The sequence below is a fragment of the Apaloderma vittatum genome, unplaced genomic scaffold, assembly GCF_000703405.1.
Source record: "Apaloderma vittatum isolate BGI_N311 unplaced genomic scaffold, ASM70340v1 scaffold16155, whole genome shotgun sequence".
Classification (NCBI taxonomy): domain Eukaryota; kingdom Metazoa; phylum Chordata; class Aves; order Trogoniformes; family Trogonidae; genus Apaloderma; species Apaloderma vittatum.
The window spans coordinates 29,812-42,610 of NW_009717780.1; the positions used below are offsets into that span (position 1 = coordinate 29,812).

At 46.6% G+C, this 12,799-nt stretch overlaps 1 protein-coding gene across 1 annotated transcript; it reads right to left on the minus strand.

The window, feature by feature from the left end:
• Positions 1-1,563: 1,563 nt before the first annotated feature.
• LOC104274412 (T-box-containing protein TBX6L) lies at positions 1,564-12,219 on the minus strand. Its single transcript, XM_009870030.1, has 9 exons — positions 12,071-12,219; positions 7,509-7,653; positions 6,450-6,552; positions 5,854-6,018; positions 5,370-5,516; positions 4,786-4,856; positions 3,527-3,618; positions 2,635-2,827; positions 1,564-1,990 (listed from the first exon to the last, which is right to left on the minus strand). The coding sequence occupies exons 1-9, from the start codon at positions 12,084-12,086 to the stop codon at positions 1,564-1,566; spliced, it is 1,359 nt and encodes a 452-aa protein (XP_009868332.1). The 5' UTR covers positions 12,087-12,219.
• Between the last annotated feature and the right edge of the window lie 580 nt (positions 12,220-12,799).

Genomic DNA, 12,799 nt, shown 5'->3' on the forward strand with positions numbered 1-12,799 from the left:
CACCCTGGCAGCGCCCAGCCTTTCCCAGCATACCCACACACTGGTCCTGAGGCACCGGTGGTCGCAAACCACCCAGGTCTGCCCACAGGCAACATCTTGCTACACACACGTGCTTGCACACACACAGAAAACCATCTGGCACATGTGCTAAACGACACACCTCACTGCCTCTTGACAGCTACACGCCTCACTGCATTTTATTTAAAGCGTTACAAGAAAACATTCCCTAAATAACACCCAGCAACACGTCTGTTCTCCCTGAGAAGCAAAGAACCTGTCTCAAACAAGACCCCAGTGCCAGGGGCATTCTGCCACTTGGGCAAACAGGGACAATTCCCCCTTCTTATCTTGGTGTGAAGATAAGAAGAAACCCTCCTTGCCAGGCAGCACACAGGATGCTCGCTGGCAGAACAGCTCCTCCCCACGATGGAATCACAGAGGTAAGGGAGGTGAAACTGCTCTGAAACTAAACAGATCCCTACACACTCCCCAACAGCGGCAAGATGACTTTGCTGATCAGCCTGGGAGGTGCTGAGCACACCAGCAACACAGCTCAGTGCCTACAGGGTATTAATTAAAGTACGTGCCCGATGAGAAATGCTAGGCTCAGACTATAGCCCAGATGCTAGCTTGCTCAGCGTACAGCACAGTAAACACAACTATAAATTATATTCTCCAGGGGTGGGAGGGGGTGGACGAAGGAAGAAGTTCACAGTGAAAGACTTCCTTTCCCTCAGAAGGAAAAGGTTAGAGTGACACAGCCAGCGCTGCTGCTCATGGCCCTGTTTCTGACAGGCCTTTGGAAAACCCCGGGCAGCCCCCACGGTCTGTGAACAACCTCCCTCCACCACCAGCAGAAAGAAGAGTGTTTGACTAACCTCAAATCTAGGGGTGGCAGAAGAGGGATGGGCACAGGGAACATGCAGACACAACACACAGTCTTGCTGCTGCTTCTCCTGCACGGGACAAACTCTTCCCTGCCTGTGTCACTCACCGCTGACACAAGCGCTGCTGTGTATTTTGCTCTCATACGCTGTTGGAAGAAAGGCAAGACTCTAGCTTTAGTGTGACTACCCTAAGTGAGGAAACTGCTCAAGGGGCGCTGGGATTTCTTGTTTCCTCATCCTTGCAATAATACTCTACAGCTTCTTGACCACCCGGACAGCTTACTGAAACTCCTCAGCCCCTGTATCTCCTTGCATGCAAGTCCTGGGAGGAAGGGATTTTGAAAACTGCAAAAAGTGAGATGCAAACAGCCTGGGACCGAGAGTTCATCAACCTGCAGCTCCTGTTTCCTACTCTTGCTCGGAAACAAAACACTGTAGATTCAGCCAGACCCGCACTGACACAGCCGGGGCAGCCACCAGTTTAGCCATTGCTTGTGAAATACGGTGAAGGTTCTTGTGCAAGGAGACAAGGAAGCGAAGGTGTCCCATGCTACTGTCTGCAGCAATACCTCTGCCTAGTGTAGGCAAGGCTTCAAAAGGTCAACACCCCAGAGCAAATTTGTTCTCATTTACAATGTCCTTTCAGTTTTTTTTCATTGGGAAGGGTCTTCCCTGCTCACCAGCAAGCATAGGGGAACAGAGGGTACTGGCTCCACTCAGCCATGGTCCCATGTGCGTGTCCCGGAGGCCCCTGCGTGTTGTACTCTGTGGAGAAGGCCGAGTAGCTCATGGCCCTGTACTGGCTGTGGGAAGGCACCATCCACTGCCCGAGGCCTTGCTCGGTGCCGTAGGGACTGTACATGGGTGCTCGGGCCCCAGGTTTCCCGACAGAGTCTAGAGCCATGTTCACCACTCCTGTATAGTCCTGGGGAGGAGGCAGAGGCGGGGGAAGCGGAGGCAGATTGGCGAAGCCCTCTGGGAGCTGTTTGGAGTCGTGCTCGGGCACTGTGGCGAGATCCAAGGGGTGGCACCTTGCCCGGAAATCATTCAAGGTTGCGGCATCACGGGTGGGAAGCTGCTGGCTGTCCCCAGCTTCGTGGAACCTGAGCCCCGAGGGCAGAAAGAAGAGCAAGTCAAACCTACCACAACGGAAAACCACTGACAACCCACACAGATCCCCTGGGGAAAGGCAGGGCAAGCTCTTAGCATGTCCTCTTCCCCTTGCCTACTGTTCTGTCTTATTGTTAGTGTGGATTTTAGTCCTAGCCTCGCTGTCACCCACACAGAACTAAATACCAGAGAAGGTACGCCCAGACTACTCTAGTTCTAGCTCAGTTCTAGTCTGGGCTCACTGTAAGTCATGCCTGAGTTTGCAATGATAAGGAGGAAAATCCCTGGAGTCCTGCCCCTCCTCCAGCACGCTTCCTCCAAAGGACAGGAGAGCTCTGTGGTATGCAGAGCTGGCTGGGAGAGCATTTCAGGACAGGGAAATAAAGAGCATTACCAAGACGTGAGTATGCCCAGAATCAGTGGGTTTGAAGTAACACAGAAAGGCTTTGTTCCGGAGCTACCTCCATGCTAATCTGGCATGTATCACCCAGGTACACTATCCAACAGAAAGGCACCCTTCCTTACTCCCACTGGCTCTTTTTCTTAGGGAATACCCAGCAGAAGAGGAGGAACCCCATCAAAGGGGTGACCCTGTTAAAGGGTGGCTTGCACCCGAGCACCAGGAGGTGCGACTCACCGATATGTCTGGTACGATGGGGTAGGCACCTGCTGCTCTCTGGCCAGACCCTCCCTCTGGTCAGCTGGCACCGGCGATGCCACAGAGAAGGCATGGCTGCTGTTCTGCTCCGAGGCCCAGAAGGGGTACCCACTGCTCACCACCACGGGGTTACTCTCTTCCTTCACATCGACATTCTCACCTTTCTCAAAATCTGACTCACAGTGGGGAAAAGAAAGAATGGAAAAAAAATGAGGAGGAGAGGTAAAAGCTCACCATGGTCCAGTGGCAGCTGCATTAATCGCAGAACAGAGGAAAGACACTAATATCCCCTCTGCAGTCACACTGTCTTCAGGCACTAACCCCTTCCAGCTTTCTTCTGCCCTTACACTGTGGTGTTCAGTCCTGCCCTGCCCTCTCTCCTTAGCTGTGCCACTGTCTCGTGCTACTGCAAGTAGCACGGTGAACCGCAGCAGAGAAGGATCAAACTTCTTCCTGAGTTTTTAGCAGTATCAGTTCCCAAAACTGCATCACAACCCAGCTGCACAAACAGCACTGATGGCACAACTGCACTGACGAGAACCAAGAAGAAATGGTGATACTGCAAGCTCGTATCACTACTGAAATGTTATGAAAGCACAGGCTGTGATCATACGTGGTCCCAAAGCACAGCCAGGCTGGCAGGCTGCTGAGAGAGCTGCCGAATAGCCAGTAATGAGAAGCAACTTGTGACCAGGCTCCTGTGGGTCATTCCCAGAAAGAGTCAGACACTCAAAGCCATACGCAGCACTCTTGAGGGACTCCACTCAGGCCACTTTTCCCTGAGAGGGGGCTATGCTGCTGTGTGTTTTTCTTCCTGTGGCCCAGCCAATGTTTGGAAACCATTCTCTGCATTTCTTGTGATCAATATTACCACGTTCCTCGGCACCGGACTCCTTTTCCTCAGGAAGCTTCCTCTTCTGGCCTTTGGCTGGACTAGACTTCTGGCATTTGGCTCGTCCTTCCCTGGAAAGAAACAAGACATGGGGATATGCCAACTTTTTGCCCAGATAAATATACAAGGGATGCTGGACAAGCCCTGGCAGACAAAAAGATGGGATGAATCTCTCTGACATTCTGTCACTCACACCTCTCCTAGGAAGCACCCTGACACTCCTACCCAGAGAATGCACTTCCCACAGCCAAATTACAGTGTGAGCCGTGCCCCGCACCATCGCTCTGTGCTCCCAGGGAGAGTCCTCGCCCCACAGGACACTGGGGAGAGATCGGTACGGGGCTCACTTGCTTCATGTTTGTACAAGTGGCACAACCAACATGGAGACTCGGCACTGGAGAGTTTGGCACTGAGTTTGTAAGAGTAGTCCAATGTTGGAGATACACACTATGCACACAGGTACGTGTACAGGAGGGTGGGTCTTTTGCTTGAAAGCAGTTTTTTCCTAAATGGAAAATGAGCTTGAGTTTAGTCAGAAATGATCCTGTTAGGAGGAGAAAGAAAATCCATGACATTTTCAAAGTTTAAGTAAAAAAAGAGTTAGTTTTGGCTTTTTTTCATCAGGAAATGAGACTTTTTTCAGGCATAAAATAACACAAAACATTTGTTGGAAATGGAAAAAAATGGAAATTGAAAAAACCATTTTTTTCTTCTATTGCCAATCTACGGTTGCATTTAAGCTTTTTTTTTGTTTTGTTTTTAATATCTTATCCACTGGCTGCCCCGAGACCAGACAGAAGATGTCGCTGGTATTGGCATCCATCGTCCCTCTCCTGTTGGAAGAGATCCTTTTCCACACACAGGGAAAGGAGATGGTGAGCCTCCAAATGTCACAGTCAAGCTTATCTCAAAGAGACACAACGATCTACTGCATACTCTTATTATCACTGCTACTCACATGTCAGACTCCAGCCTAGCTCCAACTTGCAAGGGAATGCAGGTCTCAAATTTGTCACACCTCCCACATTTCTGTAGGAAATCTTGTACCTCCTCCCACTCCCCAGGACTCTTGGGAGGAGGCTGCACAGGGACACGTTATTCCCGGACAGAGGCAAACGCAGCGTGTGCAACGCAGCAGGCTCTGCAGAGCTAGCTGGTTTAGGCCTGCTCAATGGCCTTGGGTAAAATTCACAAACGAACTCCAGTTATAAATAAATAGAGATGAAGAAACAGTTCACCTTCGAGTGTTCTTCCCATGCTCGCGGAAACCTTTAGCAAACGGATTGTTGTCGATCTTGAGCTTTGTAATCTTAAAATAAAAGGAACAAGACTCAGTATCGAGGTGAGCGGTTGGGTTCTCTACTGTTTCAAAACCCTGATCTCAGTATTTATCACAACAGCTTGCTTAAGGGTTTTGGGCGTGCCCTTGCCACAGTAACTGAGCTCTCCCAACGGCTGTCATTATTGATTAGGAACTGAAACACAGAGAAGTGACTTTGCCAGAGTTAGCAGGAATTTAGGTGAGAATCATCTGACTAGAGAAACACACAAGGTCAGTATCTATACCTGGACCTCTGACCATAATTTTACTGCATTTACAGTTCTGTTAACCACCGAGAGAGCACTAAGTACAATTAAAGTGCATGATTAATCTCATCCCAGAGTAGATGTTTTCCACAGGAACTGTAACATGCCTATTTCTTCCCACTGTCTAACACAGGTGCTAAGGGTGAGTGGCTTAGAAGGAGACACCTTAGTCAACAAGATTTCTAAAGACAGAGTGTTTAGCAATGTGCCCAGGAGCAATACTTGCACGCTGTACCTGCTCGTTCTGGTAGGCAGTAACAGAAATGAAGACAGTCTCAGGGAAGCTGAAGACTTGGAATATGCTCCAGCGGACACTGAAGAGGTCATCTGCCTGCACAATGTGGAAGCGAGGCTTGTAACGATGCATGGAGTGGAGGATGATCTGGCACAGAGACAGACAAAGGAGAGCGTTTCCACGTGCAACCACTGTCGATGCACTGCGCAAAGCCTCCCGCAGAGACTCCCAGGACACCCATTTCGAACCAGGGATGCCCACCTGGGACCAGTGTCTCTACCATGCCTCTGCAGGGACAGTATAGGCTAAAGCCTACCCTAGCAGGTAGTTAAGAGGGCACAAGAGCTGGGCTTAGGAAGGCAGAAAGGGTACTTTCATGTGTTTTAATTTTCAAATGATCTAATTTCACAAAAATCTCACTCATTTCCCGTTAACGTCCAGTGATTTCCAAGAGAGCATGGCACAAAGGCCACCTACAACCTACATGTCCGTGTTGATCCAGAGTGTTGTTGGTGAGCTTCAGTTTTTGGAAGGAGACAGGTTCTTTCATCCAGTGGCTGCCAGGAGCTGGAGAATCCGGGTGCACATAGGTACGACAAGGGAGCTGGGGCTCTGCTTTTCCAGCAACTTCCCACTGATCTTTATTCCACTGTGAAGGGAAGGACAGAAACGTAGAGCTTAAAAACCCACCTCTCTCAATTACAGGAAAGCCCCAGCAGCTTTTAATGGACTCTGCTGAAGCACAAGTAGCAGATTCTCTCTTATGATCCATGATCATGTTACAAAAACAGGTCCAAGTTTAGGCCTCATTTTTCCTCCCCTTCTCCCAATGGCTGTCAGAGAAGTCTGACATTAATCATGATTAAAACTGTACCACTTACAATGAAAATTAGTTACCTTTCCAGCTGCTCCCCAAGAAAAACTGACAAGTAACTCTAGAGAGGCATAAAATCCACCAATTACTTCTGAACTTTATCCAAAGGCAATTTATTTATCAGCCTGGCCAGTGAAGCGCAAAGATTAATCTATTTCAAACAAAGACAGGAGGACAGAATAACCTCCATTACTTGAAGGAGTTACCTTGTACCTGAAGTTGTCCATTGGCACAAAATCTACCAGCATGAGGTACTTGGCATATGGGATTAAGCCAGAGACTTTGATTTTGCACTGTGGAAACATTCGTCTGAAGAAAAAATGAAATACATGGTATAAGTATTTCTCTGTAAAGTGGCTACTGTCTGATGACAAAGCAGCGTGTCATGTTTACTCACTATAGCGCACAGTTCTCGTATCAGTATTTCTACAGGTCAGCTACTGAACACTTTTCTATCTTATTGATGTACTCTCTAGTCCTATGGGCTTAGGTGGAACAGCCACTGAAGGCCTGACATCATTACTGCTTGTTCTTCTGATCCCTCTAACACAAGAGTAGGAAACTTTAACGAAAATACTTGGAATGTGCACGTAGTTCCTAGCCTTCTGCAGCTATCTCGGACCTGGAGGAAAGATTAGAGCATTTTCTAGTAGGGATAGAGAATGTGCTCTCATCTAAGAGCACATCTAGCTTTCCATTCCAGTACTCCCTGCCACCACTTTCATCTTCTGACTCTGCAAAAAAGCTTTGACACCTACCTCCCTACCCAAAGGGATTACTTCAGCTCACAGCAGCTTTGACATAATACATTACAATTCCACAATTTCATATTCTTTCACTGCAAGCTCCATAATGCATGACTCATTTAAACTTTAGAGTAGTCTGCACACACAGATCGTTACTATTCTACACCATGCTCTTGTCTGCAAATGCAGACTTAAACCCCGGTATTTACTGCTGACCCGCTGCTGCCTGCAAACGAAGCCCATGGCACTTTCCAGAGCAATCTCGAAGAACATCAGTGTTAAGTGGTGAGATAAGAGAACACAAGTTTTCTCAGCACATCAGCCCCACAGTGACCTTTTGCACTTCACCGTTTGGCCTTAAACAGCATCCTGAAAGTGCAGTTTTCTGCCAGCAGCAGGAGATGCGCATAATTGGCTACAAAACTAGTTTAATGGACACCATTCAAAAACACAAGTGCTCAGTGATTTTGACAACAGCTTGGAGCAGTGGGGTGTGAGCAGCTGTCCTGCTCCCCTCACCTGCCAGACTTGGTGATGATCATCTCGGTTCCTATCTGATGAAACTTCATCCAGAGACCCATGTCCTCAAGGGTGACCACAATGGAGCTCTGCGGGTAGGGCTCCAGGCTGGGGGAAGGAAGTGCCTCGCACGGCGCTTTCATGTCTACCGGGAGAGAGAGAAAACTTCAGAGGTGGCAGAGGAGCCGGCATGAAGCTGCCTCTCCTGCTCAGCGATAGGGCCCTCGGACACAGCACCCACACCCACCCTCCCAGTACTCTGCAGGACCAGCTCCCTCCAGCACAGGGAGCTACCGAATGCCACGGGCTGTGGAACAGCCGGGTCCGCAGAGCTGCCCTGCCCACCACTGCTCTTGTCTGGCCACAGTCCCAGCCCCAAACCACGGGGCAGTGCCCGGCGCTGGCTCAGCTCAGGGAGCCGAGCACAGTGATTCCACCCACAAAGGTCCCAGGGCTGCTGAGAACTGGGGAGTCTGTGCCACAACAAACCCCTTAAAGAAAAAATATTATTTTTCTTCAAAGGCTTTTTGTTACTTAGTAGGCTCAGAAGGCACACAGGCTTTTCCAAAAGGTCTGCGTTTAGCTGATAAATTCTTTTGTAAAGATCTGTGTTGAGGTTGTTGCACAAACTCAACCTGACTTCCTTTGTTGTGAAACGCATCCTGGCAGGTAGCTACATCCCTCTTCGTTCCTGTTCTGCGATGAACACGGTTACACAAAACACATTATCAAGAGAATAAACTGAAAGCTTTTGAATGAAAGTTGGTAATGGGAGACAATGGCAGATAGGTGGTAGCAGAAGTGAAAAATCACTCCCAACTGACAAAGAGGGACAATGAGGAGACCCAAATGCAAAGTGAAGGCAAGAAAGGGAGGTAACAGAGCCAGACCATGGAATATTCTGGAAAGAGGATGGCTAGTCTGAACTGAATTCGGAGAGGGAGACCCTGAGGAGCCTGTGATGGTGGTGGAAAGTGCCTCTTCAGTAACACACCCCAGCACACCAGAGGAGCTCCTGCAGGCCGCCCACACTTTCTGCTAGGGGCAGAGGACAAGCTGTGGTCCTGGAGAAGAGGAAAAGGAAACGATTCTGCAGGAAGTGTCTTTGGTGTTCACGGTACCCACCACCTCTGCAAAGCTCTTAGGATTAAAAAATTCCTGTAGGTGCTCGTACCTATACTGTAACACATGCAAGATTGCTGCTGCCATACTGAAAAGCTGAGGCAAGTAAAAAAAGAAAAATGTTTAATTCTAGGTCAAAACGTGACCTGGTATAGCTACAGGTGGACTGATTTCACACCCAGTCAGGCTCCACAAACGCTGCCCTGTGATCTGAAGGAGGTGTTGATAAGCCTGCGCATCTCGGGGACACGCACAGCAGCAGTGCTGGCCTCAGTTTGCTGAAGCACTTTCAGCCACGCACGGCTATTGGTTTAAAAGGGAGATTTTTTTTTTTTGCCTTGCAGCCTGATCAGAGCATATCAGAAATAAGGAAATTTTCACCTTCTAACAGCTTTCCTGAGTTTAGTCTTCAAAAGAATAAGCATGAAAAGTGACGACTATTTCCAGAGAAATTAGCTTTTTTTCAGAGAGCGGCATCTTTCTACAAAAACAACCCCATGTGAGTCTAAGGGGTTCTTCCCAGAGTATTAGGAAATAAAAAACATTTAAATGTAATTTTGTCAGTTTGTAAAGCTCTCGAGGCATTTAAAAAAAATATCCTCCAGCCTTTTTTCTGCTTTGATCCAACATTAATGAACTGGCTAAGAAGTGACACCTAGTTTGCTCTCCAAGATTAGCCTGTTAACATCTTCTTACTAAAGCTTCCCCCATATCCTCTTGCAAAGACATGAAAGCTGCCAGGGGACCACGCATTCAGTAGCTCGGTGCAGCACATGTATCAAAAGGAGTTACAATAAAATTGGGCTGATTTCCCACAGGAGTCATCCAGTCACAAATAGATGCCAACAGATTTTGATTAGCTAGACAGATGCTCACTTCTTCCCCAAATGAATTTTACAATTAACATTTTTGCAAGCAAATTCCAATGCCATTAAATGAGACTACAACAAGGCAGATCTCAGGAGTCCTTAGTGAGGGGAGACTTCCAATGAAATCAAGAGGAACTGAAGTGAAAGAAGTTCAGCACTGAATTAAAAATCAAAGGCAGATGCTATAATCTGTTTTTTACCAAAATGCATCCACAACACACCCGCACGAGTGAGATGCTATTGGAGACAGGGAGAAAGAGCCAGGGAAAAACATGGCAGCACGGATTTTAAAATGTCGTTAATGTGTTTCACCCTGCAGGTTTTGTGTGCACAGTCTGAGGCTGAAAGCCAGGACGGCACCAGTTTGCCCGGGGATCTGGCCCCCAGCAACGGTGAGCGCTTTCTGATGGATCCACAGAGCTGACTGCACAGTCGTGGGCAATTGCCTTCCACGGGATTTTGCAGTGGTGGGTCCATTCGTAGGCTGGCAAGTCACTTCAAAGTCACTCCCGGTCTGTGCCTACACAACTCACGCCGAGGCTCGCGCACAGCTCCCCACAGAGATGCCTGTATGACGGAACAACAGCACCAGCAGCGGCAGGGTGTCCAAGCACTGAACCGGTTAAAGCTGTACTTCTATTGCTTCCTCTCCTATGTAACTTACTTTTTATTTGAAGTATTATTTGAAAGCAATTTAAACATTTTCCAATAATTTAATTCTAAGCTATTTTTCAAGTATTATCATTATCATCATAGTGGTGACACCACACGTGGGACACTCCAAAACATTCTTTATACAAGGTTGAAAAGGCAACTGGCTGCTATGATAAAGGCACCAAAATTTAAGAGATCCTTAATCTATTCCATGCTTGATTTTCAAGTCCTTATACATATATGAGCAGTCTTTCAGTTAGTGTTTCTAGCATTGCTTGGATATATCTGCTTCCTATCTTGAGGATGGAAAAGAGATAAATGAGTGTCAGTTCAGTAATGCTTACAGGCAGGGTAAGATCTTTGGACAGACTCTGGAGTAGAATCCGCTCACCTAAAGCAGTGCCTCAATTAACTGTCAATTACTAAAACAACATTATGATGTCAGGAAATTTGTTGCATCCCTCTCAAAATGTACGTGATAGAGTTTGCAGTAATGGGAAAACTCCAACAAGACAAAAGGTATGCTTCTTACTTTCACTAAAATCAGTTGTAGTTTTTGTGTACATTTGTTTCTGAGTGAAGAAGTCCGACACTAATGGCTACGCAACGTCCACAGGGAAGAAATGAACATCAGTACATAAAAATATCTGAGAAATTAATCTTGCCAACAACCAAAAAAACCCACCCATGTTCTCTGATTCTATAAATGTCAGTAGAAACATCCCAGCTCTCTGGAGGGAACCTCATTTCTCAGAATCAGAAATCTTTTTGGTAATAACAGAAGTATGGTGTTTCTACAAATGCAGTGGCTTCACCTCCCAAACACACCCAAGTCATCACCTGGAATATTTCTGCTGTGTGGGGTGATACATCAGAGTCAACCCAATAAAAAAAATGAGGTGACTTCTGCAATAGCTGGAATCTTTATCATGATAAAATAGCGCAACACAGTCTGTATTTTTTCATCGTTGCTCTTTTGCATTTTAACTCAAAATTGTCTTGAAGTGGCAGAAAACAGCATGAATGAGATCAACACATTACAAACACCTGTACAAAAACCCAAAACAACAGTCAAGGTGGAAATTATTCAAGTTCATTGCACACATATTTTGCTTAGGAAAGAAATACCACCTTCCTGAGGTAGAGGAAGGAAGCTGAGGACTCCCAGTCACCTCTAACATGTACATACAGACTGCATATTTAAACTAGGTATTAGTTGTTTCTTTCTTATGTAGAGTAAAACCCCAGACTAAATTTGGGGTTGAGTTATACTGACAAGTGCTGTGCCTCTGGACTAGCCCTTAGATTCCCAACAGGTCTGTCATGTTCTGCACAGAGAAGGTTAACAGTGTATTACGAGATGGACTGATGAATACAAACATAAATAAAATCCCACGGAAATCATGAAAATCCTGCATCTGGGCATGAACCTGGGGTATGCCTGCTTGGGGTTTATATTTTAAAAGGGCAAAGAAAAACCAAAAGAAAAAGCAGTTTGTAACAGAACTATTATTAGCATTGTAACAAATATTTCCAAACCTTCTGGGTCTTCAGCCTGAAGGAACTCAGGGTACTTTGCACAGAATACACAAGTAACACCTCTAGCCTTCAGTGAGCAACCACACTGCACAAGGTGATACGGAGAAAGGAGTTTTGGGCGTTACTGTGAGTAAACCTTTGTTACCTTACAAAAGATCTTCCAAGGCTCACAAAGAACACTCAAACCCATAATTTCTCATCTATTTCTACAAAAAAGAAAAAAAAAGCAGAAATCCTCTCCAGCCACACACACACACTACTACAAATGCTGGAGCCCTTCAGGAGCACTTGCTCTCTTTCTAAAAATGACTGTACACTCTTGGCATAAGTCTAGGATCTCTCTAAGCAACAAGGAAAAGGAGGGAGTCCTTTACTTACCTGGTAAAGCTTGCATTTTTCCATGTACTGGGGAGTCTAGGAGCTTGCTAGGCCAAGAGAGCCACCAGCGTTCTTACAAGCGGGGCCAAAACAGTCCAGTTCAAAAGCAGGTCTGATTTCCTGAAGCAAGCAAAAGCCCTTCCTTCTGAGATCCAGTGTCAAGAGTGACCAGGATGAGGATGGGACTCCAAGCACAGCCAGCCAAGGTGAGTTCCTGTTTTATGGAGGCTAATGAGCAGGGAGGAGCTTCTCGCCAGGGCTGTCCCCTTGCGATCCTTTGATGTCCAAAGGGACAAAGAGAGGAAGGATCTGCAGCAATGGCTGGGGCTAAGGGAAGAAAATCAAAGAGAATTAACATGGCTTTGACATACAGGAAACCCTACAGGGGAAATGCACCTTGATTTACTGCTAACACACTTTTAAACAAATAGAGACAAGACCGAAAACATCAGTTGAACACTCACCTACAAAATAAAAAAAAAAAATCCCTTAAACAGCAAGCTAGAAAAATTTCCTTCTGGCTGTTCCATGGATTTGATGTAATTTTCATCTCCAGAGCACAGAATCATTTTATTCTTGATTTCTGGTATCAGAATCAGGATTGTATAGAGCTTGTTCCTTCCCAAGCAGGTGATTAAGTTCGTGGTAAAGTTTGCTTTCATGACTGGGATGCTGCAGCAACGCGGTCATTCACAAACAGATGTCTTTTCCACTAACAGAAACATCTGA